This window comes from Mya arenaria, chromosome 4, assembly GCF_026914265.1.
Source record: "Mya arenaria isolate MELC-2E11 chromosome 4, ASM2691426v1".
Classification (NCBI taxonomy): Eukaryota; Metazoa; Mollusca; class Bivalvia; order Myida; family Myidae; genus Mya; species Mya arenaria.
In genome coordinates this window covers 25,388,751-25,416,274 of record NC_069125.1, presented here as the reverse complement: position 1 = coordinate 25,416,274, position 27,524 = coordinate 25,388,751, and the positions used below count along the sequence as shown (strand labels likewise).

The following is a 27,524-nucleotide window of genomic DNA, read 5'->3' as shown; positions in this document are numbered from 1 at the left end:
AACGATAGCGCGCACACGGCTGGGACACAAATTCAAAGACGACATCTCCGAAATAAATTAACGTTCGCATACCTTTTGGCGCACTTTTTTGAAAATTGTCATTTAATATCATTTGCAGTGATATAATAAAAAGAGAAAAATGTTCGTTTCAGTGTAAGATCACACTAGTTCACAATTATATATTTCACCTCGTCAACACCAATAGTAAATATTACACTCGTGGCAACACCACTAGTGAACTATAGCTTTTGGTGCTCACTCGGTGAAATATATTACGATCTTACACTGAAACAAACAAATATCCTCCATATAATACAACACTAGTTCGAGCTCACCTGTTCTGGTAGGTGACGTAGCTAGTTCCATCGAATGCGCAGACGGGTTCCGGTGTGTATCCCGAACAGTCGGTGGCCAGCACAGTCTGGCAATGCTGGGAACCAAACTCGGGCTTCTCACTCAGTACCACGCCTGAATAGTTCAAATTTAATTTAAATGTCCATCTAGCAACTGGCATTTAGCCATTCGCAATCACAAAGTCGTAATAAAACATATATTTTTAAAGAAATCCTTTCCAATGTTTGATGAAAAACGAAACAGGAGTTTCGGAACATATACCGTCATAAAATAAAGAATGTAATGATTGTTGAGTTTTGATGATAAGGAGGAGGATCGGGATGAGGAAAGTGATACCTATAATGATAAATGTACGTATTTGTAATGAAAGACTGACATACCCAAAACCATAGCCAAGCACAATACACGCATCATTTTCGATCGTTTAGAAAGGTCTGTTGATGGTAGAAGTCTGGTGAAATAATTGCGTCGTGTATTTTTATCAGATATGTGAGTTCTGACGCCAGTGCGTGCCAAAAGTCACGATCTTACTGACATAGTTTAATGTACAAAGATAAGACGAGAACAAATACTTAACATATGCAGATATGTTATCCTTGCAACGGAGCACTCTAATTAATATGTTCACGTTATATAAATGTTCTATCATTTTGAAAATTAACAGATATACTAAACAGCAGTAAAGGTCCACAAGCAGAAAAATATGATGGTTTAACAAAATATTTATACTGATGGTTGACAATTCTTGCCATCAGGTTTTGACAATAACATAAAGGAAACTGCAGGGAGAAAGCCAGTGGTCAAACTAGTAACATAGATGCTGATCAAGGCCTAATGCACCAGTCAACTGTAACCACGGCCCCTCCAGTTCCGGGGAATAGCGGGACTTTGACTTTCGGTCTAGCCAAGCCCGGGTAAAAAAAACCGCCATGCGGGCACGAACTGATGGTAAAATCCCCACCAAATGCCGCCGCACACCAGGGACCCTAAGTAAGGCACATTCCCCGCTATATTTGGCGCGAATACAAATACCACCGCATTCACCCGGCACTGCGGGGCAACCGGGATGGTAAAAACACGGCCCATTTCCCCGGCTATCCCCGGTATACCCCCGGACATTGGGGGCCGTGTTTACAATTGACTGTCCATAACAGACACTGATCGAGAGACACGCAACATTTTAAAGGGGCTGAACTCCGTATGATGAAACAGCGAAAAAATGAAAACAATGCATTGAAACTTACTAACTGAAATACCACATGGATTTCAATTAATTAATTTTTCGCAGTTTTTTTCGTATTTTTCCATTAAAAAGGATTACTAGGTATGTCTACCTAGTATAATTCATTCCTTATGCGTGATTGGCTAGTCGATATTATTACATGATATGACCATGTTAGGTATATAGCTTAAATATTCCAACTGCTTAGGGTAAGCCTTCGTAGCACAGTGGATACAACACTGAACTGCAAGTTTGGCGACACCGGTTCGAAGCCGGTGTCCGACTCGATTTTTTTTACATTTTGGTATGGGGGTTTTACAATTATGGTATCAAAGAGTAAAACATTTATTAAATAAATGTCCTGAGATTCGTTTTTTTTGTGCCAATCTGGTGTACAGTCCCTTTAAAGATGCCCTCTTACCCACAAATAGGATGTACCACAATTAAAACAATCGTTTTAATTTACTAAACATCGAAAACAATGATTCATATAAAGGATATCATGTTTAATTTGAAAGAAAGTTGCAGAAAACACCGTATTTCTACCTTGTGAGACGAAAGCTAATCACTGTTAAATATTTTAAGATCCGGCAGTCATTTAATATTTGTGCGTTTTCAGCTATTAAACACACGGTTACAATCTTGCAATCAGTTATAAGTATTTTCCATAAACGCATTCTTAAGTAAGTAGTTTAAATGTTTATCCCTCAAAATTTACGTTTGTTATACATGTGTATGTATTGATTTTAAATATGAGTGCCACTTTAAATTATTTTGTAAACAACATGGAGACCATACCTGCATCAAAGTATCTTTAACAATTATTATTGGGGTAACCATTTTGCCTAGTGTTGTCATCTGTTTTAGGCAAAAAATGCACTATTTGTTGATAAGGGTTGGATTATCTGTGTTTTCACCAAGGAGTGGATAACACTAAACAGTTGGCATATTTCAATTGTACTTTATAGAAATGCCCATTCATTTCATATTAGAGGCTTACTTCTAGATTTTCTTTTTAATAAATTGAGATTTCGAATAATCACTTCAAATCTTCAACACAAGATGCCGCATTAAAGCCTGATTTTGTTAGTTGACGATGAAATTTTGCAAACATAAGATTTGAAGTAGTGGCGTAGTTTTTTTAACCAAGAATACCCATATTTATAAAAAAAAAATATATATAGTTTTTTTACCCAAGATGAATCATATTCACAATAGCCTAAAATACAATGCATAAGTCGATGCAAAAGTCGGCTTAAATGTTTAGACGTGGCAGTTATGTAGGGCAGGTTAAAACTGTGACGAGACAGTACCCAACCTGCCCTGACTAGACTAACGCCCGTGAAAGGTAATAGTGGTATTTACTCTAAAGAACGAAAATGACATGGCTACATCTGTTTCTCATCTCCAAATAGGTACATTAAAGCATTGGAAAATCAATAATATTTCGACAAAAGCTACAGATTAAGTAAGATCTAAGCTACATGTATATATGTTACAGTTCTCAATTTATTAAATGTCTTGGTCTGTTAAACTAGAGACATTTGAGATTCGACTAAGCGTTGAAGTCCTCGAGTGATAACTGTTATATGTAATGGAATCCAGATTTGTTGTGAGGGATTGTATTACACGTAAACTTGTCTAGTTTGCATGTTATCATGTTAAATTGACATGGTTAAATGTACAATCGACATTTTGTGATAATGAAATAAAAATAACATAACCATCTTTTGACATAATAACATGAACAATTAACAAGATTAAATGCCCTGTGGACAAGATGTCAAATAGATATACATGTACTGCCATGTCAATTGGACATATAAACATGTCAATTAGACAAGTTCACGTATCGATCGGAAAAGTAAATATAGTAATCTGACTTGATGAAATATCGATAAGACATAATTAGTTTTTTTGACATCAGAAACATAATGTCTAAGAAGGAAAATGTTAAGAAGGATATTGACAATATGTCGGTTGGATATAATTCAACATCACTTTAACATAAAAGCATGCCACTAAGACATAATGAAATGTCATCAGACATATAAACATGTCGGTGACATAATAACAATCAGTTAGACATAGTAGCAAGTTGGACGCACATAATAACATGTCAGTTAGACATAATCACATGTTAGACATGAAAACATGCTAGTTTTACATAAAAACAATTTATTAAGATATAATAACATGTCTGTTAGGCATAATATTGTGCCAGCATGATTTGTCACAGCATAAGACAGTTGTGGCGATACATAGTTATAAAGACATGATTATCAGTATTCCAATTTTGAAAATACGTATACAAAGAGAGAGAAATTAACATAAAGTTCACGTCTGCAAAAGTACATGTATTCAAACTCAACAGTTAATGCGTTGTTCTTAAAGTGATTACACATGAGCTGCGTCCTCAAAAGAATGTTCACCCGATCAAGTGTTCCCACAAGACCGTACACAGTGTGTGTATACCACGTGATAAATTGCGTCATAAATGCTACGTTGGAAGGCAACATTTTGAGTTGAAAAAATACTTTAAACAAAGATATCTTCACTATTTCTTCAACATTTTAAATGAAACATAGTGCAGTCTACGCCGCTTAAGGAGCCCTGCCTTTGGTCTTTGACCAGAGTATGATTTAGGGTTTTAAGTTTCCTAAAACACTTCGACAAACCTTTTCACAATACGGCCGTCTGACGGAGCACTGTCAAAACATTTGTTTTGAAAACAGGTTTGTCGAAATGTTTGATGAAACTAATGATCAAATTTCGGTAATAAAATAAATGCGGGGCTCTTTAAGCGGCATAGACTGTCAGTTATCTTTAAAGAAAAGTTATTTAATTTTGATTTAAGTCTTTATTTTAAGCAAAGTGTTGCCTTCCGACGTAGCATTTATGACGTTATTTATCACGTGGTATACACACAGAGTTGTACACACACTGGTACACAAGACCGTATAAATATTTGTTTGTTTACATGCAGGCTAGTGCCAAACATAGCGTAGACATGTACATAAGATGTCATATTTAGTGAGTGTTCGTGTATTGTGTAATGTCGAAGGTAAAATACTTCCAGAGACTGTTCTTTGAGAAGTGCTTTCATGATATATACAAACAATTTAAACAACGTTGATATGGATAATAAGTTTCCATCTTTCTTCGTTAACAAATGCATTTTCTGTTCATATTAAAAGACGTATAGGGTCATCTGTCTGTTATAATTAGCCAATTGAATTATTGGTATCGACAAAATAATGTTGTTCTTATTGATTCCTTAGAAACGCATATGTTTGTATCGGAAAAGCAAAAAGTTCGTTTATCATTTAGTATTACAGAAACAAAATTGTGTAGATTGATTGATGAGATAAAACATTTAACTATTAGAGGTTTTTCATATTAAAATCGACACGAACAAGTCAGGATGGTCTTGCAATGTCGTTGTATGTATATTTTGCATCCTCTGCATTTATAATGAATTCGTCGACATTTTGTCAAGCTCAATTCGTAAAACATTTTGCTTAAAACAGCGATAGACTTGGTAAAAACAAATAATGTTTTCTTAATTATTACGTTTCCATAACTTTGTGTGTGAGTGCGGGGGGGGGGGAGGAGGGGGGGGGGGGGGTCAAAGTCTGCCGACATAATATAAATCAACACAACTTTGATAACATTGTAAGGACACTCCAGTGTTCAATTCAGTCTAACAGTTTGTTTATATACATTTTATAATCCTATCATACAATTGTAAATTGTTATAAAACCCTTAAGACAGTTCATCATGTCATTCCTTCAGAGCTACAAAGGCGGTTGACTATACACTACCATCCCAAAGCTGTTATAGCTGTGTGTTGTGGGCGATAAAAATACGAGCATTTGGGATTTAAAGCTGCACTCTAACAGATTGAACGTTTTGACATTTTTTTTTTATTTTTTGTCTTGGAACGACCTAATTCTTGCGAAAATCCATGGAAACCAGTTATATAAGACTGTTGGCAAAAAATTAGATCGCAGATTTTTATATTTAAATTCAAAAAATGATGTTTAAGGCATTTTTCTTAAACCGTTAGTAACGGTTAAAGCCATAAAACATTAATTTTCGAACGGAAATATGATAATCTACGGTCTGATTTTTGTCAGCAATCTTTTATCATTGGTTTGCAAAATAAATGTTTACGCAAAAATTTGCTCTTTCCAAGACAAAAAATAAGAACAGTTTTAAAAATGGTATATGATCTGTGAGAGTGCAGCTTTAAAACAGTATTAGAAAGTCATGAATGATTCGTAATTTTAATTGGTCAGAACTACAAAGAAGGCTGGTTAAGCGTTGCAGTCCCGGGGTAATAGAACGTGAGGAGGATTCGTAATTTCATTGTTCGGAACTACCAAGTGGGCTGGCTAAGCGTTGCAGTCCCCGGATAATAGAACGTGAGGAGGATTCGTCATTTAATTGGTCGGAACTACCAAGTGGGCTGGCTAAGCGTTGCAGTCCCGGGGTAATAGAACGTGAGGAGGATTCGTAATTTAATTGGTCGGAACTACCAAGTGGGCTGGCTAAGCGTTGCAGTCCCCGGATAATAGAACGTGAGGAGGATTCGTCATTTAATTGGTCGGAACTACCAAGTGGGCGGGCTAAGCGTTGCCGTCCCCGGATAATAGAACGTGAGGAGGATTCGTCATTTAATTGGTCGGAACTACCAAGTGGGCGGGCTAAGCGTTGCCGTCCCCGGATAATAGAACGTGAGGAGGATTCGTCATTTAATTGGTCGGAACTACCAAGTGGACGGGCTAAGCATTGCAGTCCCCGGATAATAGAACGTGAGGAGGATTCGTCATTTAATTGTTCGGAACTACCAAGTGGGCGGGCTAAGCGTTGCAGTCCCCGGGTACTAGAACGTGAGGAGGATTTGTCATTTAATTGGTCGGAACTACCAAGTGGGCTGGCTAAGCGTTGCAGTCCCCAGGTAATAGAACGTGAGGAGGATTCGTCATTTAATTGGTCGGAACTACCAAGTGGGCTGGCTTAACGTTGCAGTCCCCGGGTAATAGAACGTGAGGAGGATTCGTCATTTAATTGGTCGGAACTACCAAGTGGGCTGGCTAAGCGTTGCAGTCCCCGGGTAATAGAACGTGAAGAGGATTCGTCATTTAATTGGTCGGGACTACCAAGTGGGCTGGCTAAGCGTTGCAGTCCCCGGGTAATAGAACGTGAGGAGGATTCGTCATTTAATTGTTCGGAACTACCAAGTGGGCTGGCTAAGCGTTGCAGTCCCCGGGTAAAAGAACGTGAGGAGGATTCGTCATTTAATTGTTCGGAACTACCAAGTGGGCTGGCTAAGCGTTACAGTCCCCGGGTAATAAAACGTGAGGAGGATACGTCATTTAATTGGTCGGAACTACCAAGTGGGCTGGCTAAGCGTTGCAGTCCCCGGGTAATAGAACGTGAGGAGGATTCGTCATTTAATTGGTCGGAACTACCAATTGGGCTGGCTAAGCGTTGCAGTCCCCGGGTAATAGAACGTGAGGAGGATTCGTCATTTAATTGGTCGGAACTACCAAGTGGGCTGGCTAAGTGTTGCAGTCCCCGGGTAATTTATTTGTTTGGAACTACCAAGTGAGCTTGCTAAGCGTTGCAGTCCCCGGATAATAGAACGTGAAGAGGATTCGTCATTTTATTGTTCGGAACTACCAAGTGGGCTGGCTAAGCGTTGCCGTCCACGAGAAAAGCGAGCCTTTGAAATTTATAACAATATTAGAAAGAGAGAATGTTTCTACATTCATTCGGGTATAATTACAACGCTGACTGGCAAAGCGTTGCAGTCCCCAGTTTAGCGAGTATTTGAGATTTTTAACAGTAAATTAGAAAGTCAGGAATGTTTCGACATTTTATTTGGGTATAACTACAAAGCGGGCGGGTTAGGCGTTGCAGTCCCCGAGTTTAGCGACGTGCAGATCCCTGTGCTGGCAGCGAGATTTCTCGTACTCGCAGCTATACAAAGATAGAAAAATGCAATGCTCATGACACGTTACTTAGTTATCTTCAGTATCGACCTCATAATGTGGAAGCAAAGGTTGTGTATTTTCGGGGCAATTGAAGTCCGCAAATGAATATCTCAAAATACATGTGTGACCGAAAATACATCATTTCCCGAAAAGCAGAGTAGCAACGCAATTCAAAAGTGTGTTAATTAGTCTTGAATATATAAATTTATGTTCAAATAAGTATTGGTCAGTTACTGTGGGTTCTTGATAATAAGCAAATAAGTTAAAATTGAACATAGTCGAAATAATTTTTTCAACCTGAGATATGCGAAAGAGTTTCTTTAAAGCACTTACAATGTTGGGTATGTTACACCATCGGTGCCGCAGAGTTTCTCATTCAAAGTTGCCTCACAAACTCTGTGGGCTAGCAACACACACTGGTAGTCCATAGCGATCTAGCAAAGTAGAAATATTATACCTGGAAGACCAGGGTCACATTGCAAAGGATAATATTTATACACTAGAGTCCAGTGCCACTTTATAAAGGACAAATATTACACACTGGAAAACAAAAGCTACATAGCACAGGGGAACTATTACACACTGAAAGTCAAAGGTTTTTTGCACAGGGGAAATATGTTACACTGAAAGTTCAAAGCTACTTAGCACAGGGGGGATATTACACACAAAAAGTCGAACGTTTTCTAGCATAGGGGAAAAATTGTAGGCTGAAAGTACAAGGCTAAAGGAGAACAATTACACATTTAAAGTCCGAAGCTACCTTGAAAATAAGAAATATTATAAACTGGAATCCCAAGTGCAGGGCCAACTAGTAAATGAGAAATATTATGCACATGAAATCCAGAGTCACCTTGCAAAATAGAAATAGTTCGCACTCCAAGTCCTCAGTCACGTACGTTGCAAAGGAAGGACACATACTTTAAACATCACGTCCAGAATCACGTTGCAAAGGAAGGACACATACTTTAAACATCACGTCCAGAATCACGTTGCAATGGAAGGACACATACTTTAAACATCACGTCCAGAGTCACGTTGCAAAGGAAGGACACATACTTTAAACATCACGTCCAGAGTCACGTTCCAAAGGAAGGACACATACTTTAAACTTCACGTCCAGGGTCACGTTGCAAAGGAAGGACACATACTTAAAACATCACGTCCAGAATCACGTTGCAAAGGAAGGACACATACTTAAAACATCACGTCCAGAATCACGTTGCAAAGGAAGGACACATACTTTAAACATCACGCCCAGAGTCACGTTGCAAAGGAAGGACACATACTTCACACTTCACGCCCAGAGTCACGTTGCAAAGGAAGGACACGTACTTCACACTTCACGTCCAGAGTCACGTTGCAAAGGGAGGACACATACTTCACACTTCACGTCCCGAGTCACGTTGCAAAGGAAGGACACATACTTTAAACATCACGTCCTGAATCACGTTGCAAAGGAAGGACACATACTTCACGCCCAGAGTCACGTTGCAAAGGAAGGACACATACTTCACACTTCACGCCCAGAGTCACGTTGCAAAGGAAGGACACATACTTTAAACATTACGTCCAGAGTCACGTTGCAAAGGAAGGACACATACTTCACACTTCACGTCCAGAGTCACGTTGCAAAGGAAGGACACATACTTCACACTTCACGTCCAGAGTCACGTTGCAAAGGGAGGACACATACTTCACACTTCACGTCCAGAGTCACGTTGCAAAGGAAGGACACATACTTTAAACATCACGTCCTGAATCACGTTGCAAAGGAAGGACACATACTTCACGCCCAGAGTCACGTTGCAAAGGAAGGACACATACTTCACACTTCACGCCCAGAGTCACGTTGCAAAGGAAGGACACATACTTTAAACATTACGTCCAGAGTCACGTTGCAAAGGAAGGACACATACTTCACACTTCACGTCCAGAGTCACGTTGCAAAGGAAGGACACATACTTTAAACTTCACTTCCAGAGTCACGTTGCAAAGGAAGGACACATACTTCACACTTCACGCCCAGAGTCACGTTGCAAAGGAAGGACACATACTTCACACTTCACGCCCAGAGTCACGTTGCAAAGGAAGGACACATTCTTCCCACTTCACGTCCAGAGTCACTCACGTTGCAAAGGACGCTGCAAGTCCAGGATCACGTTGCAAAATATATATATATATATCACACTGCAAGTCCAGCGTCACGTTGCAAAGCAGATATATTTCACAATGCAGATCAAGGGTCACGTTGCAAAGGGAAAGTATTATGCAAGTCCAATATAAAATTGCAAAGGAGAAGTATCATACACTGGAAGATCAAGATAACATTGCGAAGGATAAATATCATTCACTTTAAGTCCAGGTGACTTTGCAAAGGCGAAACAATACACTGGAAATTCAAGTCCATGGTCACCTTGCAAATAAAGAATAGTATGTATAGAAAGTCCTGGGCCATATTGCAAATAACAAATATTATAAACCGGAAGTTCAGGATCACCTTCCAAAGGAGAAGTGATATGCACCGATGGTCCAGGGCCAGCTTGCAAAAGGGAAATACTATCCACAAGTATATACATTCTGAAAGGAAAATTCTTCGCAAGCACAACTTTCAACAGCAGTCTCGCAGTATTGAGATTGTTCTTGATAAGGTGTTATCTCCCTTAGCACCTAAAGCGGGGATATTTCGACAAAAACTAGGCTAACACAGATTACTCCTTAATTTTATGCTACATATGATAAAAGTCCTCCTTCAAATCTTCAAAGAATTATTTCTGTGAATAGTATTGCTAAAACGAGTTTTTAATACTAGGGAAAAGTATGTATAATAATAATGGTTATAATGGTTAATAAGTGTTCGAAACTGGGGCGCCTCAAGCTTCGGGTTTTCTTTGTTTGTTGCGCTTCACTGCTGAACATTGGTGTAAAACTTGTTTCATTTAGCACAGGGCTTTTTTATTTCCGAATCAAAATTAATACTACTCGTAATTGTTTTTGAACTGCACAAGAGGTAAACGCATCTGTTCAAATTACCTCGCTTCCGTGAATAACCTGTTCCGGACTCCTAGTGCTGGACATCAGATCGCACGGACCCACGTGCAGCTGGTTGATGGTGTCGTTCTGGCAGTGGGCCTTGCCAAATGCGCACCTTAAACCATGGCGAAAAATTCCATTTTATGAACATACGCATACTATATTATCAAATACACTGTCGCCATATCTTAAAATTAGCTTATAATCTAGTACATGAGTTATTATCATGTGTATATTGAGTGTTTTAGACAAAACAAACATACAAACATAATTCAGTCAATTAACCATTGTATATACATGTTTGAAACCAGAACTCATGTTTCTGTAACCATAGATTTCGGTTCCGCAGAGACCTCGGCTCCTTTAAACTGTCACAAATCCATGTATCGTTTCTTTTATCAAAATTCTCTACAAAAATAGTTAGAAAAAGTCCAACAGCCTTGCTTACATGTTCCTGTAGGTAACGTGGTCGGTGCCACATCTCGGTTCGTAGATATGTTGTTCGCAGTGTTCGTCCTTGAGAATATTGCAGTACCAGTCTGAGTTCCCGCCACTGAGCTGGCCATACGCCGCTGAAATAGTGTGTTTATGCTTTAAGTAAGTATTTTTAGTGTGTCCATGCCTCCGTCGTAGTTAGCATTTTACAAACCCTTTTACCGTGATAATAATTCAACACCGTTACGGATTATCCAACAAAACGTTTTGAGTATATGTCCAGTGGTTGTATGCACATGTGTATTAAATTTCATAATGCATCAGTCAATTGTAACCACATCCCGCTATGTCTTGAGATAAACGGGGGTAGCCTTAGAAATGGGCCGTGTTTTTACCTTAAAGTTGGCCCCGCAGTGCCGAGTGAATGAGTTAGTTTTGTTTTCGCGCCGAAAATAGCGGGGAATGGGCCTCACCTAGGATGTCCCCGGGGCACGGGGGCATTTGGCGGGGATTTCACCAGCAGTTTGTCCACCCTGGACGGGGATTTTACCTGGGATTGGCTGACTTTGACGTCTCCGCTATCCCCCGGACCTGTTGGGGACGTGGTTATAATTGACTGGTATATAACTCTCATATGAGCGTTAGTTTCTACTTGCGGTTATTGACCACTCGTAAATGGCTAATGCCAACTATATATGGCTGGTTTTGCACAAGGATATTTAAATATATATTGTGCATTATGTACACTTATTCTCGGTTTGTGTTTAAGTTGCGCTTTTTGTTGACATACCAAATTGTTTTGTCCTATGTTTGGCATCTACCGTTAGTACAAACCCTATCAAGCTTTCCTGAAAAAACGAACCCCCGAAAAATGAATCTTAAATGAGACATACTATGTAGAATATAGACACCAGAACCCCATCAGTCAGTTATGGGTCATTTTCAATTGTTATATAGATTCCCACAGCCAAATGAGTTCAAATAAAACTTTTACTTAAGTGTGCTGATCATTGGAATCACACAGAATCGATACTTTCTGATATCAAATGCTAAGAATCCTAGTTTAACGTATGAAGCATATTCTTTACCCTTTAATCTTAAGTCGGATATTAAATAGTAAAATGAAATTCAAAATATTCGGGAATTTCGTTCATCATATACAATGTTGTTTCTTTTTTGGTCGTGAAGCCCGAAAAATATCCTTACATGGGCGCTTAATATAGAAACGATTTTGTATGGTCTTGTAATAAAACATTCTTTATATATGCATCATGTTTTTGACGAATGGCGACAGCTCGATCGCCTTTGGTAGAGAGACATACCTGTTAAATAATCTTAAAATCAGGCTGCAGGTTGGAGCAATTTGGGATATTTTTTTATTCAGTTAACTTAGTTTCCAGAGTAGTGCATAAGTGACATTTCCTTGAACAAACTTAAAAACATGACTGCAAGGTTACGATCAGTTTTGTGAAGAAATGTATGGTTGATTTGAGCAAGCTATTTTTAGATGCCGTTTGAGGCAATGGACCAGTCGCCAAAGTAATATTACTGCGACATATCGAGATCATTTGGTGGAGGTTTGCCAATTAATACATTGCATAATGTTACCATGTGCTTTTATTTATTTACATAATTGTCAACTGATTGTTTGATTGACAGCATGCGAATGGTCAATCCAGTGGTCTGATGTAATTAAGGCATTATATTTCGTCATTGGATACTAGCACATGGTCGCATAGTACAATGGATGACCAGGTGGAGCGGTGCTTATACTCGAGGGCCACAAAGAATCACAATAAGCTCTCCATGCTGTTTCGTTGGATTCCGTAGTTTAGTGGTAACACACTTAACTGTTAACCCAGTGGTCGAAAAGGCGATATCCCGCTTCAAATCGTGTTCTGGGGGGGGGGGGCAGGGATCCCGTGTGACATTGCTTTACACTATTAGAGAACCAGGGTTTTTTGTTACGAGGGTTACATTATGTCTACGCACAATTCCCTACAACCTATGACTGATACGTCCACTGGTGCCGACGACCATGGCTAAATAAACGTACATCTTTCAACTAAAGGCTAAAAACACAGAGAAAAGAATAATTTATAGTAGTACACTATATTTGTATAATGGAAGTGTATAATTAAAGTGAAGTTGTTCTTACCGACAGCAAATGAAGCAAAAACGAGCACGATCTTCATATTTGTTTATCTGTACTTGACTTCTTGAGCACGCACTGTGTGTGAACCTTTTGGTCTCTTTACTTGAGTGTATCTTATCTTTATCAGAACACGCCAAATATAGAACAATGACATTTGATTGTAGTTTCGTAACAGGTTAATATGTGGTTCATTAATACACGAAAAAAGTTGACACATCATTAATTTATTTCAAGACAATATGATAATAAACATGTAGAAGGCATGCAGTTACATGTATTAGATTTGGGAGGGGTATATCAAGATGTTTTGTTTTATATTTAGTAACAACGCTGGCATTATCGTCGTTGGCTCTGTCCATATCGTGTTGTCACCTTCTTGTCAACGCTTAAAGGAACTCTTTCATAGATTGGCACCGAAAAAATCATCCATTTTACATGGCTATATTTCGCAATTCTACTTTTGAACACATTTAATCTTGTCCGCTTAATAAGAACTAATTCAGAAACCCCGTTTCGGATTTAGCACGAGTACCTGCATTATTGTCATCAAGAAAGACAATATTTGGACATATTATTCTATATATTTTCTGCCTGGTACAAGCTTTCAGTAACTTGCTAACTTTTAACTAACACTAACGATTTCGAGACTTGCATTCTGATAAAGAAAAAACATGTTTCACACAGTAAATATGTACCAATCTATGAGGGAGTCCCTTTTACTCCAGGAGGTTGCCTTTTCCCATAATAGTTAAAAGAAGCCAAAACTTACTGTTAATTTTGTTTAAATACACTACGTATTGAAAAAAAGAAACAGGTATAGGGGTTAGATTATTTGATACTGCGCAAAAACGAAGTCGGTGAGGTACCCTTTTTTGATATCAGGCGATTTGTAATAAAACATTGAATACATGTATTTAAAAACATCAAAAATTAAACGAGCAGTTTTTTCAAGAATTAAAGAAAGGTGCACTTTTTTCAGCAAAATACGACGCCCTTTTTCCCGCTAAAAAATGACGTTAAAGACGAATTTTAAATAAATAACGTAAAACAATAGAAAGAAAAATATATGAGCGTGAACGTTTTCACAAGACGCACTTGAGGTTTAAATTTCTTAGCGGTAAACGAAAAATTGGTGAAACTATCGGTTATTGTAGCTGGAACGCAAAAATATGAGAGACGTCTCAAAATTGACGTCAGTGGCATATTTTGAAAACTCGTAGATTCAAAACTGTTCCGAATATTGAAAAAGTAAAAACAGTCCCTAACTGGGCATATGCTCTTCTATTCGTACACCAATTTTCAGACAGTAACTCGAAAAAAAAATCATAGTCGCGTTCCACCTTAAGCCTTTTTATGTATTTCTATAGACCTTGCGGTCAAGGATAACCCGTGAAAGTGCAAGCACTTATTTCCAACGGGGTCCTTTGTTTTTTGCTGAAGGGACAGCACGCTGAAAAGACAGTGGTGGGATACAATGAAGTCCGGGTGCTATACCCAAGCTCTTATTCGAGGAGACCCCTTGGTTCTTTTACGTGCTCGGTGTAAAGCACCGATACACGGGGTACAACTTTTCCTGGGTTCAACCAGTACAGAGTACACCACTTTTCCAAGCACTACCCTTTAAATGCCAAGCTCCAGGAAAGGGGGCTACTTGTACCAACTTTTAACGTCTTTTGGTATGACGCAGCCAGGGATCGAATCCACGACCTCCCGCTCCGTAGGCAGATGCTTAACCACTAGGCAACGAAGATGGTTTAATGTATTTTCAACTGTGTACATATCCGATTTTACCAAACGTTTACGATGTTTATGCCAAATTATGGGCATATTCCGACCAAGATCGACTAACCCCCAAATTGTACTATTCACTCACGAGCTATGTTTCTTGAGTTGTCTAAAGTTGACCTCTAGGGTGACAATGTTAATGGATGTATCATCTTGACGGCTTTCAATAGCCAGTTTGCATTATTCATTTCCGAGTTATCGCCCTTGAATTGTCAAAAATTAACCAAAAACTCTAAGACTTTTTTTCAAAAAAATAAACTATGGTCAATTCGTGCGCAGTACAAAAAATATATTTCTATTCATGACATTTGTTTCAAAGTTACAAAAACTGAAAAGTTTTCTGTATAATTTTATTTGGAAACAAATATTCACAATAACGACTTCATCAGAGAGAAATATTCTTACAATTAATACCTTAATAAAAAATCTTAATAATCATGCTTTTTCAATTTTGAAAAAAATAAAATAAAATGCATCTTAAAATTTGTATTGCAATGTTAGTTTTTCACCACCTTTCTCAAATTCTAAATTATGCTTACAAGTTTTAATCATACACATCCTTGAATTTATGAATAACTCTTAAACGGACTCGCTTCAAGATTTTGAAGGCATTATTTTCTTTATAATCATTGTTGAAATCAACTATTTTAGTTTTATGAACAAACAGCAACTGACAGATGCTCATTTGAACAATGTTTTGCAAATCCAAAGCCTTAAACCATGGAGTGTTTTCTGACTTATTAGCTCCTACCTGAACTTTTGATGAAATTTTATCAGTATTAAAGAGGATATTTTTGTATCAGTGTAAGATCGTTATATATTTTACAGAGTGAGCACCAAAGGCTAATGTATATTCCATAAGTGGGTTTCCCACAAGGAAATTATTTACTTAGGTGTTCACTAGTTATATATATAGTGATCTTACACAGAAACCAATAATTTTTCTTTTTAATTTATGCCAAAAAGGGTTTGAAATGACAGTTAACTGTAGTTTTTAAGAAATCCGTGGCAATTGAATATGAAAATAACGTCAGTTCTGGTTGAAATAGTGTCCCAGTATTATGTGATTTGGTGATAGCGGGCTTAAATTTCAAAACATTGAAAATTAACAAAATGTTATTTCATTGTTTGAAACAGGGAAATATATCATTTTTATTTCACTGATAAATCTCTATAAACTGCCACAAACCATATTTATTTTTTATTTACATTAAACACAATTCTTTTTCATGTATGACCCAATCCGATCCGTTTAATTAAAATATCAAGACTTTGTTTTCTTGGGTTTACTCCTCAATTCTTCCGCGCCATGAGCATACATGCATCTTTCAGCCATTTTAGGACAGCCATCTGGATGGTTTTCATGAAACCAGCACAGAGTTGTCTTATGGTAGGCAGTTTTGTCAGAGTTACGGCCCTTGTTATATCTTCCTTCAAATGGGTCATCCAATGTGAAGTCTCGGAGACATACATTCCCGCCACTCGCTGAAGAAAAGAAAATTATAATGATTAAATAAATTTATGTAAATAATTCAAAGCTTGTCATTTTGTATAGCATTTATTTTCAATTTAGTTATTAAATATTACTAATTGTGTAGTTAAGAACAAAGTTTTTGCTTTATTTACAACCATTTTGTTACCATTTATGAATCATTAGTATACAATACAAAATCATAGCCTGATTGTGACAAAAGCAGATATCGTATGGATTCATTCTTGTGTCTGTTTCCTGCATAGAAACCAGAACTGGTGTCCATTTTGAGAGGCCAATAGAAAAGCCCCTTGGTGGGGATTAAACCCACAACCTCTTGGGTTGATATGGACACCTATACCACTAGAACACTTCTATTAAAACAAATTCGTAGAGTCTTGAAACTTTTCTTTGTTCTTGTATTTTAAGTTTTTCAAACTTTGCAAGACTGTGCAATTTAAACAACGTCACCAATTTTATTCACATATTTTCCTGTTAATATGCTTACCCTGAAATATGTGACTATGATTTCTTAAGAGAGTCTGCAGCCCTCCACACTCTGATTTCAACTCTTGCAACAACCCTCGTTCAAACAATTCCACAACATCGGACACTGTGAGACGACCCCCAAGTCTCCATTGGTGGCCATCTTGACCTAATTTCACCAAACCACCTTCACAGGCCAACAAAGCTGCGAATACAGTCTGCACAACACGAGATTTAATCTGTTCACTAATGGTCACACAATTTCTTGTAGTTTCCACCTTGCTCCTTGGATTGAAGTCGTTGATCCACTGTTTAGAAGATTCACTAGATGGATCACATATTTTGCTATCTTTACCATTGTGATTTGAGTTTTCCTGAGAATTTTGTCTAGAAAGAAGGAAAAGTTTCCTCATTTCATCCACACTTTTCTCATTTGCCTGCTCATAGGCTCTGGAACTGCCGACAAAACATATCTGAAAGAAACATTCACAGCATTCTAAAGATGGTCTGTGGCTTTCACACACTCCAGACTGAAGATTCTGAGGTTTTTACATGCGTTTACAAAAGGTTAGTTAATGCTCTAGCGGATAAAAAGTAAAAAAAGAAAACATAAACAGACAACTATTCTAATCTTAATCATGTTTAGGTGAACTGACAAACTAAAAGAGTATCCATGCAATATTCATGTCAACTTGCATATTAATATAAAATTCATCTTTAGTTACAAAATATAATAAAGATTAATAGTATAATTGTATTAAATAACAACATTGATTAAATCTGGTGTATGTATCAATCAAGTGATGCTTTACTACAGCAAAACCGGTTTATCATTTTCAAATTTCAATTAAACACTAAAATAAAAAAAGGCGTAAATTTCCACAAAAAAATAAACTAAGAGGGAGAGAGAGAAAAAAAGTTAACATACCCTTTTGGTTGAAGGTATCCGTAATGTATCCTCATCCACATTAAACCCGCATGTTTCCCCAACTTCCCGGATGTAGTCCAAGTACTGTCTGTATTTCCCGTTTTCTTCCCGCATGGGGCCCAGTCGGCGGGAAAAACTGAACCGGGAATTAAAATCCCAGAAACAACAAGGAAGGACAAAGTATTTGCAAGTGTATGAGGACCTGAAACATATAATGTATAAAGTATTCCATCAATCGTTATGCCATTTTTCCATAATCCCTTTTACTTTAGCAGTTAAGTAAAATTATAATGTAATCTAGGTTTTCTTCCATATTTCCTCCCAATTTCTGCCGCCTTTTCCCATATCGGCACTGTCCATAGGAAAAAATGAACCGGGAATTAAATCGCAGAAACAGCAAGGAAGCATGAAGTGTTTGCAAGTGTAGGAGCACCTGAAATATGAGTATAACTTAATAACACCAGTTTTCTCAAATTTAACGGGACTATCACAACTTTCATGTTAGCATCAACAACCAGCAACTTGTAAATCCAAACTCAGATATCATATAGTTTTCAATAGCTTCATTAACACCATTTGGAAAGAGGTATCATTTTCGCTTACATCTTCAAATATGTATTAACAATTTGCCTCTTAATTCTATTCATGATGACAAAAAAAAAAGCATTTCGTTTACATTTCCCATAAAAACATCGAAGTCCCTTTAACATAAGATTCTCACTCTGACAGAGGATTTCAAAAAACTAGATTTTTAATGTCTTAATTAATATTTAGGAGAGGAGGTTTGTAAGAATCCCTCGCATTGTCCAAAGAATATAATATCTTAAGATAGGCTACGCAATTTATATCCCAAAATGGGGTCTTTCTAGTGCGTTAAAATCCTGTAAATTGGAATCAAACACTATCTTAAGTCACAACAGCTGCAAAATATTGATAGGTGCAAGAGTTAAATGTGATATACTTCTAATTCTGTTTTCATACAAAAGAAAATGTTAATGTGACATTAACTAGAGTGCAAACTGTCCCTGAAGAAATCCCCATCCTTTTTTTGGACACCAAATTTGGTGATAATGGTTGTTCATTGAAAATTTGGCAATAAGCCAAATTTAGAGAGGGGCACTGTACATAGGGTTTTTGTTATTTCAAGGATCATAACTCTGGAGTGACTGAGCCTGACTGAGATATTCTGCCCATAAACATTCTGACCAAATTTGGTGATGATTGGCCAAAGGCTTCTAAAGTTATTGATCAAACAAGACCAATCTACATTATAGCAGTAACATGTATTAATCAAAGCAACTCAATGGGATGATTCTAAACTAACCTAGCTGCCATAAAGGGTATCCATGGAGTCAATTCATCGCTATGGTTACCAATCAGCCAATCAACATCAGGAAAAACACTGTCATCTGAGGGTTTAATGCTTTCCTCCTGAAAAAACCATTTAAGGCTTTTAATATAGTTATGCATGTTTAAGTTCTTATTTGGTGAGAGCGGCCTAGTGGTATACTTGTCCGCCTCTCACCCAGATAGTGTCAGTTCAATACCCACTAAGCGAACGTTCTCTTAAACTTTCAAAAAGGAAACTATCATGGTTTCTGCCCAGGAAGCGGATTCGAGAGTGATTGAGCTGGCTTCACAATCAAGCTTAAATAAATGAGTATAGAGTTGTGAAACCAGATAAAGAAGAGCATCACAAGGGAGTGCTATGCTTTAAATCTAAATTAAAGAGATTTTTTTATGTTTATGTGACTTGCTATATATTGCTAGTGCATTTTGTCATACATAGTGAACATGTGTACTGGTACCAAGTTTCATATTCTGAACAACATTCCAGTTTTTGCACACCAGCGATGACAACCCCACGGCTATGCCTATACCTCAAACATTCCTTGCACAAGCTAAAAAGAGACTGCATATCAAGTAAAGTAAGATAAGTCTGGTAAATGCGGATGGAGCAAGTGTTTATTCTGTCTTAGTACATACTTTCAGAATCGTCCCTGGGCCGTACAGATCCCAAATGTTCCTTTTTCTCACATCTAACCCATACCCTGGATGCTGAAAGGGAAAGTGAAAGGGGATAATAGAGCGATATAGTGTTTACGCTGATGTTTCAGCCAATGGATTCAGTGAGTTTGGTTTGTATTCTCTATGCTGGACAATTGGGTTTCCTCTGGGTTTCTCTGGTTTCTCCCAAAACACAAGACCTCACTGGCATAACATTGTACAATGAGATTAATATAATGTTGTTATAACTTGTTCTTCATTCTTCATAACATGTCCATTTAAACTAAATAATGGACCACTGAATGGTAAAAAAAAACAAAAATTGTAAAAAAACCCAGCAAAGTTACTGTTAACTCATTGGCTGGTTTTATTAAGCAGGTTATTAAGCCATACGTGCATGCACATTGGCTAGTATAGTCATGGCCATTAAAGAGCCATTAGCATCAAATACTTACGGTATGGTTATACAAGGCATAATGCTCTTAATGAATATTAGTAATATTATAATTATCAAAATCCTCAATTATGACATCATTAATTTTTTTATCTGCCATATACTTTTCTAGATTATCTTCCCATGAGACTTTTCAATAGTTACATTACTAATACATTACTAAACACTATCACTGTACTTGTATTTAATCCTTGCAAAAAAGATCATTTATCTGTTAAAAAAAGTCAGGCAACATATTGAGTTTCCACTACCATTCAGACAGCGACACTTTCATTATTAAACGTAAAACCTTACACAATGTTTGAACTTTTTTCTTGCTTAATACAATTTCTAATCCTGTGCAGTTATTTCATATACATCATAATTATAATAGAAAAAATATTGATATAATTATAATAATTATAATCTAAGTTATTTACAATCACTACAAATTTTCTTACCCACAATAAGCCCTGATGAAACATCTAATTATTTGTAAAAAACAACAACACTTGGAGGTTGATGTTGATAAACTTGATTTGCAGCAATACCTACCCCTTCTGACATAAGGATGTGAACCAGTAGACCATTTCCACAACCAAGGTCTGCAAATGATTGTTTCCGATCTACTCCGGTACGCTGTCGCTCCGTATTCCATAGACACTAAAATATACTATGCTCAATAATACACCCCCATCAAATAAATCCTTCCTACATGAATATTAGAACCAGAAGACAATTTCCACAACCAAGGTTTGCAAATAATTGTTTACAATCTTGCCCCGTACGCTGTGGCTCCATATTCCATAGACACTAAAATAAAATATGTTCTATAATACAACCCCCTCACATACACCCTTCTAACATCAGTATTTAAACCAGTAGACCATTTTCCACAAGCAAGGTCTGCGAATGATTGTTTTCCATCTTGTCCAGTATCCCGTTGTTCCAAATTTCATAGATACTGAAATAAAATATGTTATATAATACACCCACATCACATAAACCCTTCTGACAGGAGTGAGGAGTATGAGAAACAGTAGACTATTTCCACAACTATAGTCTGCAAATGATTGTTTATGATGAAATTAAATATTCTCTATAATAGCCAGCTATCACATAAACCCATCTGACATGAGTTTTTGAACCAGTGGACCAGTGCCACAACCAAGGTTCGTGAATGGAATCTTTCCAATCATGTCTAGTACACTGTCACTTCATGTTCCACAAACAAATATACAATATGCTTTATAAGACCCTGCCATCAAATAAATCCTTTCGACAAGAGTTACATATAATGTGAACCAGAAGAGCTTCACAATGACCAAGGTCCACAAATGGAATCTTTTCAATCTTGTCTAGTACACTCTTGCTCCCTATTCTACAGACACTGATGTAAAAGATTTCAAAATGCTACCCCTAAGCACAAAGCTTCTTGGTCTGCCATTTGAACTGCCATTTTAGGGTTACAGTTTGGGTAGGCCCAAAAAAGAAATGTGGTGGCTACAGTAAAATGTACCCAACCGACCCTATTTTGTAAACCCGATTGTAACAACTATTTTGTAAAAAAAAAACACTTTTATTTTTTATTTTATTATTATGTATATAAACCACATGACCCTATTTGCACAAGATAACAGTGTCGGTACAATAATCTTACTGTATGACATTTAGGGTAGGCTGTTTGCATGTTAATAAATTATACTAAAATATTTACATTCGCCTAGTCCTTTGTATAGATAAAACTTGACATTCACATTGTAAAACATGCAAGGAGTTATTACCTCATTCTTTATTTCATTATTGCACTTGGATTGGATTAGCAAGCCTTTTAACCAATGATATACATTACAAAAATCATAATTTGGATTCTTGGAATTTGCTCACGTGCCCTACTGTGTGTTCATACAACGTAAACGCAAGAAATGCCTTCAATCCTTAAATAAATCTAATAATTACCAGTAGATATGTAGCTATGGCAACATCCTCAAAAACGTACTTCTCAGGGTTGGTTTTCTCTGGCCAAATCTGAAAAATACACTCCTACATGACATCTTTGTCAAGATTATTTCATCAACATACATGAATCATTACGGTCAAAATGAGACATTAAATTTAATGTTTTATTTTGTGTCGACTCTAAGTCATAATGATAATACATAAGCAGCCCTTGGAAGAACTTTTTTAGTCATGTCTAAACTTGAGTCAACTTCCTTAAATTTTCAAAATCAAATTTAAAAAATGTTGTTGTTTTTTCAGTCGAACCCCTTTGGCTTGAACACCCAGGGACCAGTGACAATACCTCAAGCCTCAGGAAATTGAGCCAAACAGTAATATTTACATTAAGCAGAATAAAATCGGTCCTTTACACCCAGTTTGAGCCACTAAGAAATCGAGCCATGCGATTCAAGCCAACTGGGTTTGACTGTTTATCATACGAGAAGTGAGATACTTGAGGAAATGATGTAAGTTAGGAAATTACTTGAGATATTTAATAAATACTGGCTCTTATGTACAAAACTAGTATATTTTTTCTCAAATATTTCTACTGCTAGTTGGTTGTTACTTATATATCAGCCATCAAAACAGTCAGTCATACACTCTATGAAATAGGGGCAAATTAAAAAATATTAAACTAAGTGTTTCATTTTTACTCCTAATTACATACATTTACAATCCAGAGTGCCGACAACACCAAGGCTATGACAATGCCTAAATAAGATCTCTTAAAGTATCAATACAATGATGTACCTTAGCAAAATGCAGGCCATATCTATTTTTGAGTTCACTATACAAGCGACTGTACTCAGCTACATTGACAAGCCTAAGTGAGGTCACATGTGTACGAAGGCTTGGCTGCTCGCTCCATCTTGCAAGCTTTTGAAGAAGCTGATTCCTAAGCCAGGTCAATGAAAGCTTTCTTTCCGAATCTGTTGAACAGTCGGTTGTGCTTGTGTAGAGTGTTATGCTGAAAAAAATAAAAGGATGAATTCCATTCTTTAGATAAATAACATAAATAAGTACTTTTCACCGACACATTTTTACCTCTGTTTCAACAAAAATCATATCGAGTGGCAATAAGTGAAAAGGTTTGTCTCCGCTTTCAATGCTCGTTCGTCTTATTTTCATTGACAAAGCTAATCATACATTGGAAAAAGCTCTGAGTATACTGTTGACTGCTGGTTTCATTTTTTTGCAGTAACGATTCAAAAAAATATAATCAGTTTTAATATCAAGATTTTAAGGTTATACACGCATCAGGATTTGCCATTGTTTGCTAATTGCATATGTTTTCAATTTTGATTTGGGATTTATAAAGGTTCATATTTATTATTTTGTTGCTGCTTTTTACTCAAAGATTATGCTAAATGGAAAACTTCGTGTTTAATTTCAATGAAGAAACGCAAATTAACAGAGTAATAATAGTAGGTAACGGGCAAGTTTCAGTGTGATATCAATTTTATTTCATCCAGTCACAGAGCCACAAAAGTAATGTTAAAATATGGTGTTCATGTGAGGAAATAAAACTGATATATCGTTTAATCTTTTTTTTTTATTCTTTTCTTTTCATGCTTAAAAGTCATTTAAAATTAATAGTAATTTAAATAATAGTTAATAACAAAACCCAAATGATGACATCAAGCCATTCTAGAAATGTCATCACTGATTATTTTGGTTTGTGCGTGCTGATGTTTGATAAAGACAGACAAATAGGCCACAGTTGCAAAACCAGAAGTGATATGAAAATGTTGTTTTCCTGTTAAATTGTTTTTAACACTGATACGTGTTTATCGAAAATTTATCACTGATTAACGTCTATAAAGAATCAGAATGCATAAAGTAAAGAGCCATACTCTTACCATGGACTTGGCTGTGTACCTAAAGAGAAGTTGTACACAATTTCCGGCACCACACAAGAGTTTTCCTCTTTCAGGGGAATGAACGTACCCTTACAGTTGGCTTTGTCTGAAGCAAAAGAACACATATATACAATACACATGATTATGAAACATTAGGCAACATTTAATTAAAGGGGCTAGGCACTAGATAATACAATTGCAAGAAAAAAAGAATATTGTCAAAAACTTTCATTAAATTGACATCGCTGTGTACAATGCAAAATGCATTGCATCTTACTTACTGATGTATCACATCGCTTACTACACATACATCTTTTGCAGTTTCTAGCATTTCCCAATTTGAAATTTACTGCGGTTGTTGTGCTATTTCTAAACAATGAATCTCAGATGAGACAGCAACATGATTGTTGTTTTATTCTTTTAATCAAGTAAAATGACGTTTTATCAGCCACAATCTAGCTCGCATTGACAATTTTAGGCTTGTTTTGAGGATATACTGTATTTGCCCATATTTGGAGCATCTGGTGTCTTGCCCCTTTAATAGTTAGTTTGGTTTTTCCCTCCACACATTTTAGTTGTGAATAGGTATGTAGGTTTTTCTTTTTTGTTTTTCTTCATAAAATTTAATCTTACCATAACAAAAAAATGCTAAAAGAAATTTGGGTCATGAGTATTAAGTGAATTAGTCAGGAAGTGCCCAAAAAACTATTTAGACCTATTTTTTTATTTTGGTAATTATTGGTTACCCAACCCTGTTGGTAAAAAAATAAGTATGTGTTTTAATAGGTAGTTTAAAACCTGTATAGCTTTATACTGAAGATATCTTTAAAATCATTCCCCAATGACAACAATAATATTCTTACATAAAGCCTAATAAAACAGGGATGTGATTGGCAGCTGGAGGGCTGAAACCATTTTGGCCATGGGTTCTTGGGGCACTTTTGGGGTCAAAAGCACACTGCCGTAGAAGAAAAACTGGCTTTTTAGAAGCTCTTTTGAGGGTTCTTCTGACTTTAAATTTGAAGCAAACTGGTATATCAACACTAACAACCAAAAGCACACTAGTATCTTTTTTAATCAGCTAAAAAAAAAAATATTTTTTTTTGGGGGGGGGGTGTCCCTGGGGCCATTAGATCCGCGAAATTTTGCGAATCTGCGGACAAATCACATCCCTGTAAAAAAAATAATTAAAAAAGTACTTAACCTACCTGTTTTTGAAAAGGATGTAACCCCAACTAAACCATTTTTTAGCCTTATTAATTGTGGTCTTATGGATATAAATGACCAATTTAAATATCTTTTTATATATCATTTTATGATTTAAATTAAAATCTCATTTCTGTTTAAGTTTCATTCTGTTGGAATAACATGGAAAATAACTGTTTGTTTCATTACATGCATAAAATAGAAATAAAATCATTTCTGAAAGTGTTTGAAATAGTGAAATATCATTTTATTTCACTGATCAAACTCTAAAAATCACCAGAAAGCATGTGATAACGTTCTTTATCATTTACGGACCATTCATGACATATCAGAATAATTTATAAATCTTACCTATAATGATTAGCTCGGGAATATTTCTGTGCCGCTCTGGCTGTTTTGGCAGCAACTGTCTCACAATGATTAACACTTCATCATCTGTACAACCCTCAATCATAGCACTGACATCAACATCGGACAACAAATCACCAGACCGAGAACTGTTGTCGGAGGCTGCTGAGTCTAACTCCATATTTTCATTTTCTTCTTGAGAATTTATATGATTGCCATGATATTCTCCAATCTCTTGAGTATTAGATTCCATTTCCATCATTGAACCCTCTAAATATGAAACTAAATCATTACTGGTACCTTCATTAGCTTTTGAACATTCCGCGATATCTACATTAAATTGAAGTCCAAGGTTTGCAGTGATGTCGGCAACTATTTCTGGAGAAAATTCTGGTTTGTGTACAGATTGAAGGTGATCTGTGCGAGAGCCACATAGTCTTCTGTTGACAACATGGGGTTTGTTGATCCAAATGGCTAGGGCCCCCATAAACCCTTCAGAAGTTCCTGAACATGTCTCAACCTCAGCGGTTTCTTTTGCCTCTGGTAACGTAGTCATTTTGCTGTGACTTTATCTGGAAATTGCATTGAACAAAATACAAATATATTTGTACACTGGCAATGCCACATCACATGGTAATGAAACACTTGCCAATAAAAATTTGTTAAACTGGTTTAACTGTAGCTTCATAAATTATACAGTAGTAAAGCTTTTTGGCAAAAGTTTTTCGGTCATTTTTTAATATTTGTTAACAATACAGGTTGTATTTGAACTTTCAAAGTTGTTTTAATATTGCTTTAAGTATTTTGTTAAAATTCATAATGTTTGTTTTCTATAAAAAGTGAGTGAGTCCCTTAGATTCTCATCGACCAAAAACAAACACAAACCCAATTTTATTATTCAAAAGTTCAAGAAAATCAGATAAACAGAGCTAAAATTTAAAACATGCCCAAATCTATGATAGAAAATGTTATGTATCTATATATGGCAATACCCTTGAAATCCTATGAGCCAATGAGTCAAAGCACTCAGACTTCATCTGTCTCATTGATATGATTACACAGATTCTGTGTAATAATATCTAAAGTAAACCTGGGAAGAAAAGTGTGCCTGGTGTGGGGCTCGAACCCACGACCGCCCCTTTAACCACCTTTTTCTTTGATTTAACTTCCTAAGTACCATAATGGTATAGTCATTCTAAAATGCCGTCCAGGCTTCTTTTTTTAATGATGTTTAGCCTGGTCCAGGCTAAACATCATTAAAAAAAGAAGCCTGGACGGCATTTTAGAATGACTACATAATGGTAGTATTGGCTTTCATAACTTTAATGTAGATATTCATTTGTTTGATGTTTACTACAAAGTAAAGAAAAAGTAATATATCCGAAAAGGTTAAACATAACGTGTTCGCTGAAATTCTTTAGCTACCATAATGATAATGGTGACCGAGCACTCCCATTTCAGCTGTAGACTATAGTCTATATATAATTCCAATACATATACATGTATATTAACACGTCTGTAAACTGGCTTACCACATATATATGTTCAAAATACACTTTTTAAAGTGCTCAAATGTTGCTTGAAATGATGTAAGTTGAGTTGAAATATATAAGAAAAAGCAATTTCATGAAATGTCATAATTTTGCATCATGGTTGCTGCTAGTCTGGACTTCCTTAAGTCTGGAGTTCCTTCCCCTAACTGAAATATCAGTAAGCAGGGAACCAGACTAGGTTGCTGCCTTCTTTGCTGACTGGTTTACTTAAAACACCATGTAAATTGCAATTTTTACAACGAAAGATT

General features: G+C 36.5%; 2 protein-coding genes across 2 annotated transcripts; both read right to left on the bottom strand.

Annotated features, from left to right (window-relative positions):
- Nucleotides 1–7,472: 7,472 nt before the first annotated feature.
- Nucleotides 7,473–13,303, bottom strand: LOC128229909 (agrin-like). Its single transcript, XM_052941813.1, has 5 exons — nucleotides 13,203–13,303; nucleotides 11,058–11,181; nucleotides 10,610–10,724; nucleotides 7,913–8,013; nucleotides 7,473–7,565 (listed from the first exon to the last, which is right to left on the bottom strand). The coding sequence occupies exons 1-5, from the start codon at nucleotides 13,237–13,239 to the stop codon at nucleotides 7,493–7,495; spliced, it is 450 nt and encodes a 149-aa protein (XP_052797773.1). The 5' UTR covers nucleotides 13,240–13,303; the 3' UTR covers nucleotides 7,473–7,492.
- A 2,023-nt stretch (nucleotides 13,304–15,326) lies between these two features.
- On the bottom strand, nucleotides 15,327–27,401 carry LOC128232725 (probable tRNA (uracil-O(2)-)-methyltransferase). The gene is made up of 11 exons (XM_052946437.1): nucleotides 27,256–27,401; nucleotides 25,727–26,295; nucleotides 24,170–24,275; nucleotides 23,061–23,277; nucleotides 22,269–22,337; nucleotides 20,865–20,972; nucleotides 19,856–19,927; nucleotides 19,194–19,300; nucleotides 17,870–18,071; nucleotides 16,964–17,414; nucleotides 15,327–16,469 (listed from the first exon to the last, which is right to left on the bottom strand). Exons 2-11 carry the CDS (start codon nucleotides 26,277–26,279, stop codon nucleotides 16,249–16,251), a joined length of 2,106 nt encoding a protein of 701 aa, XP_052802397.1. The 5' UTR covers nucleotides 26,280–26,295; nucleotides 27,256–27,401; the 3' UTR covers nucleotides 15,327–16,248.
- Between the last annotated feature and the right edge of the window lie 123 nt (nucleotides 27,402–27,524).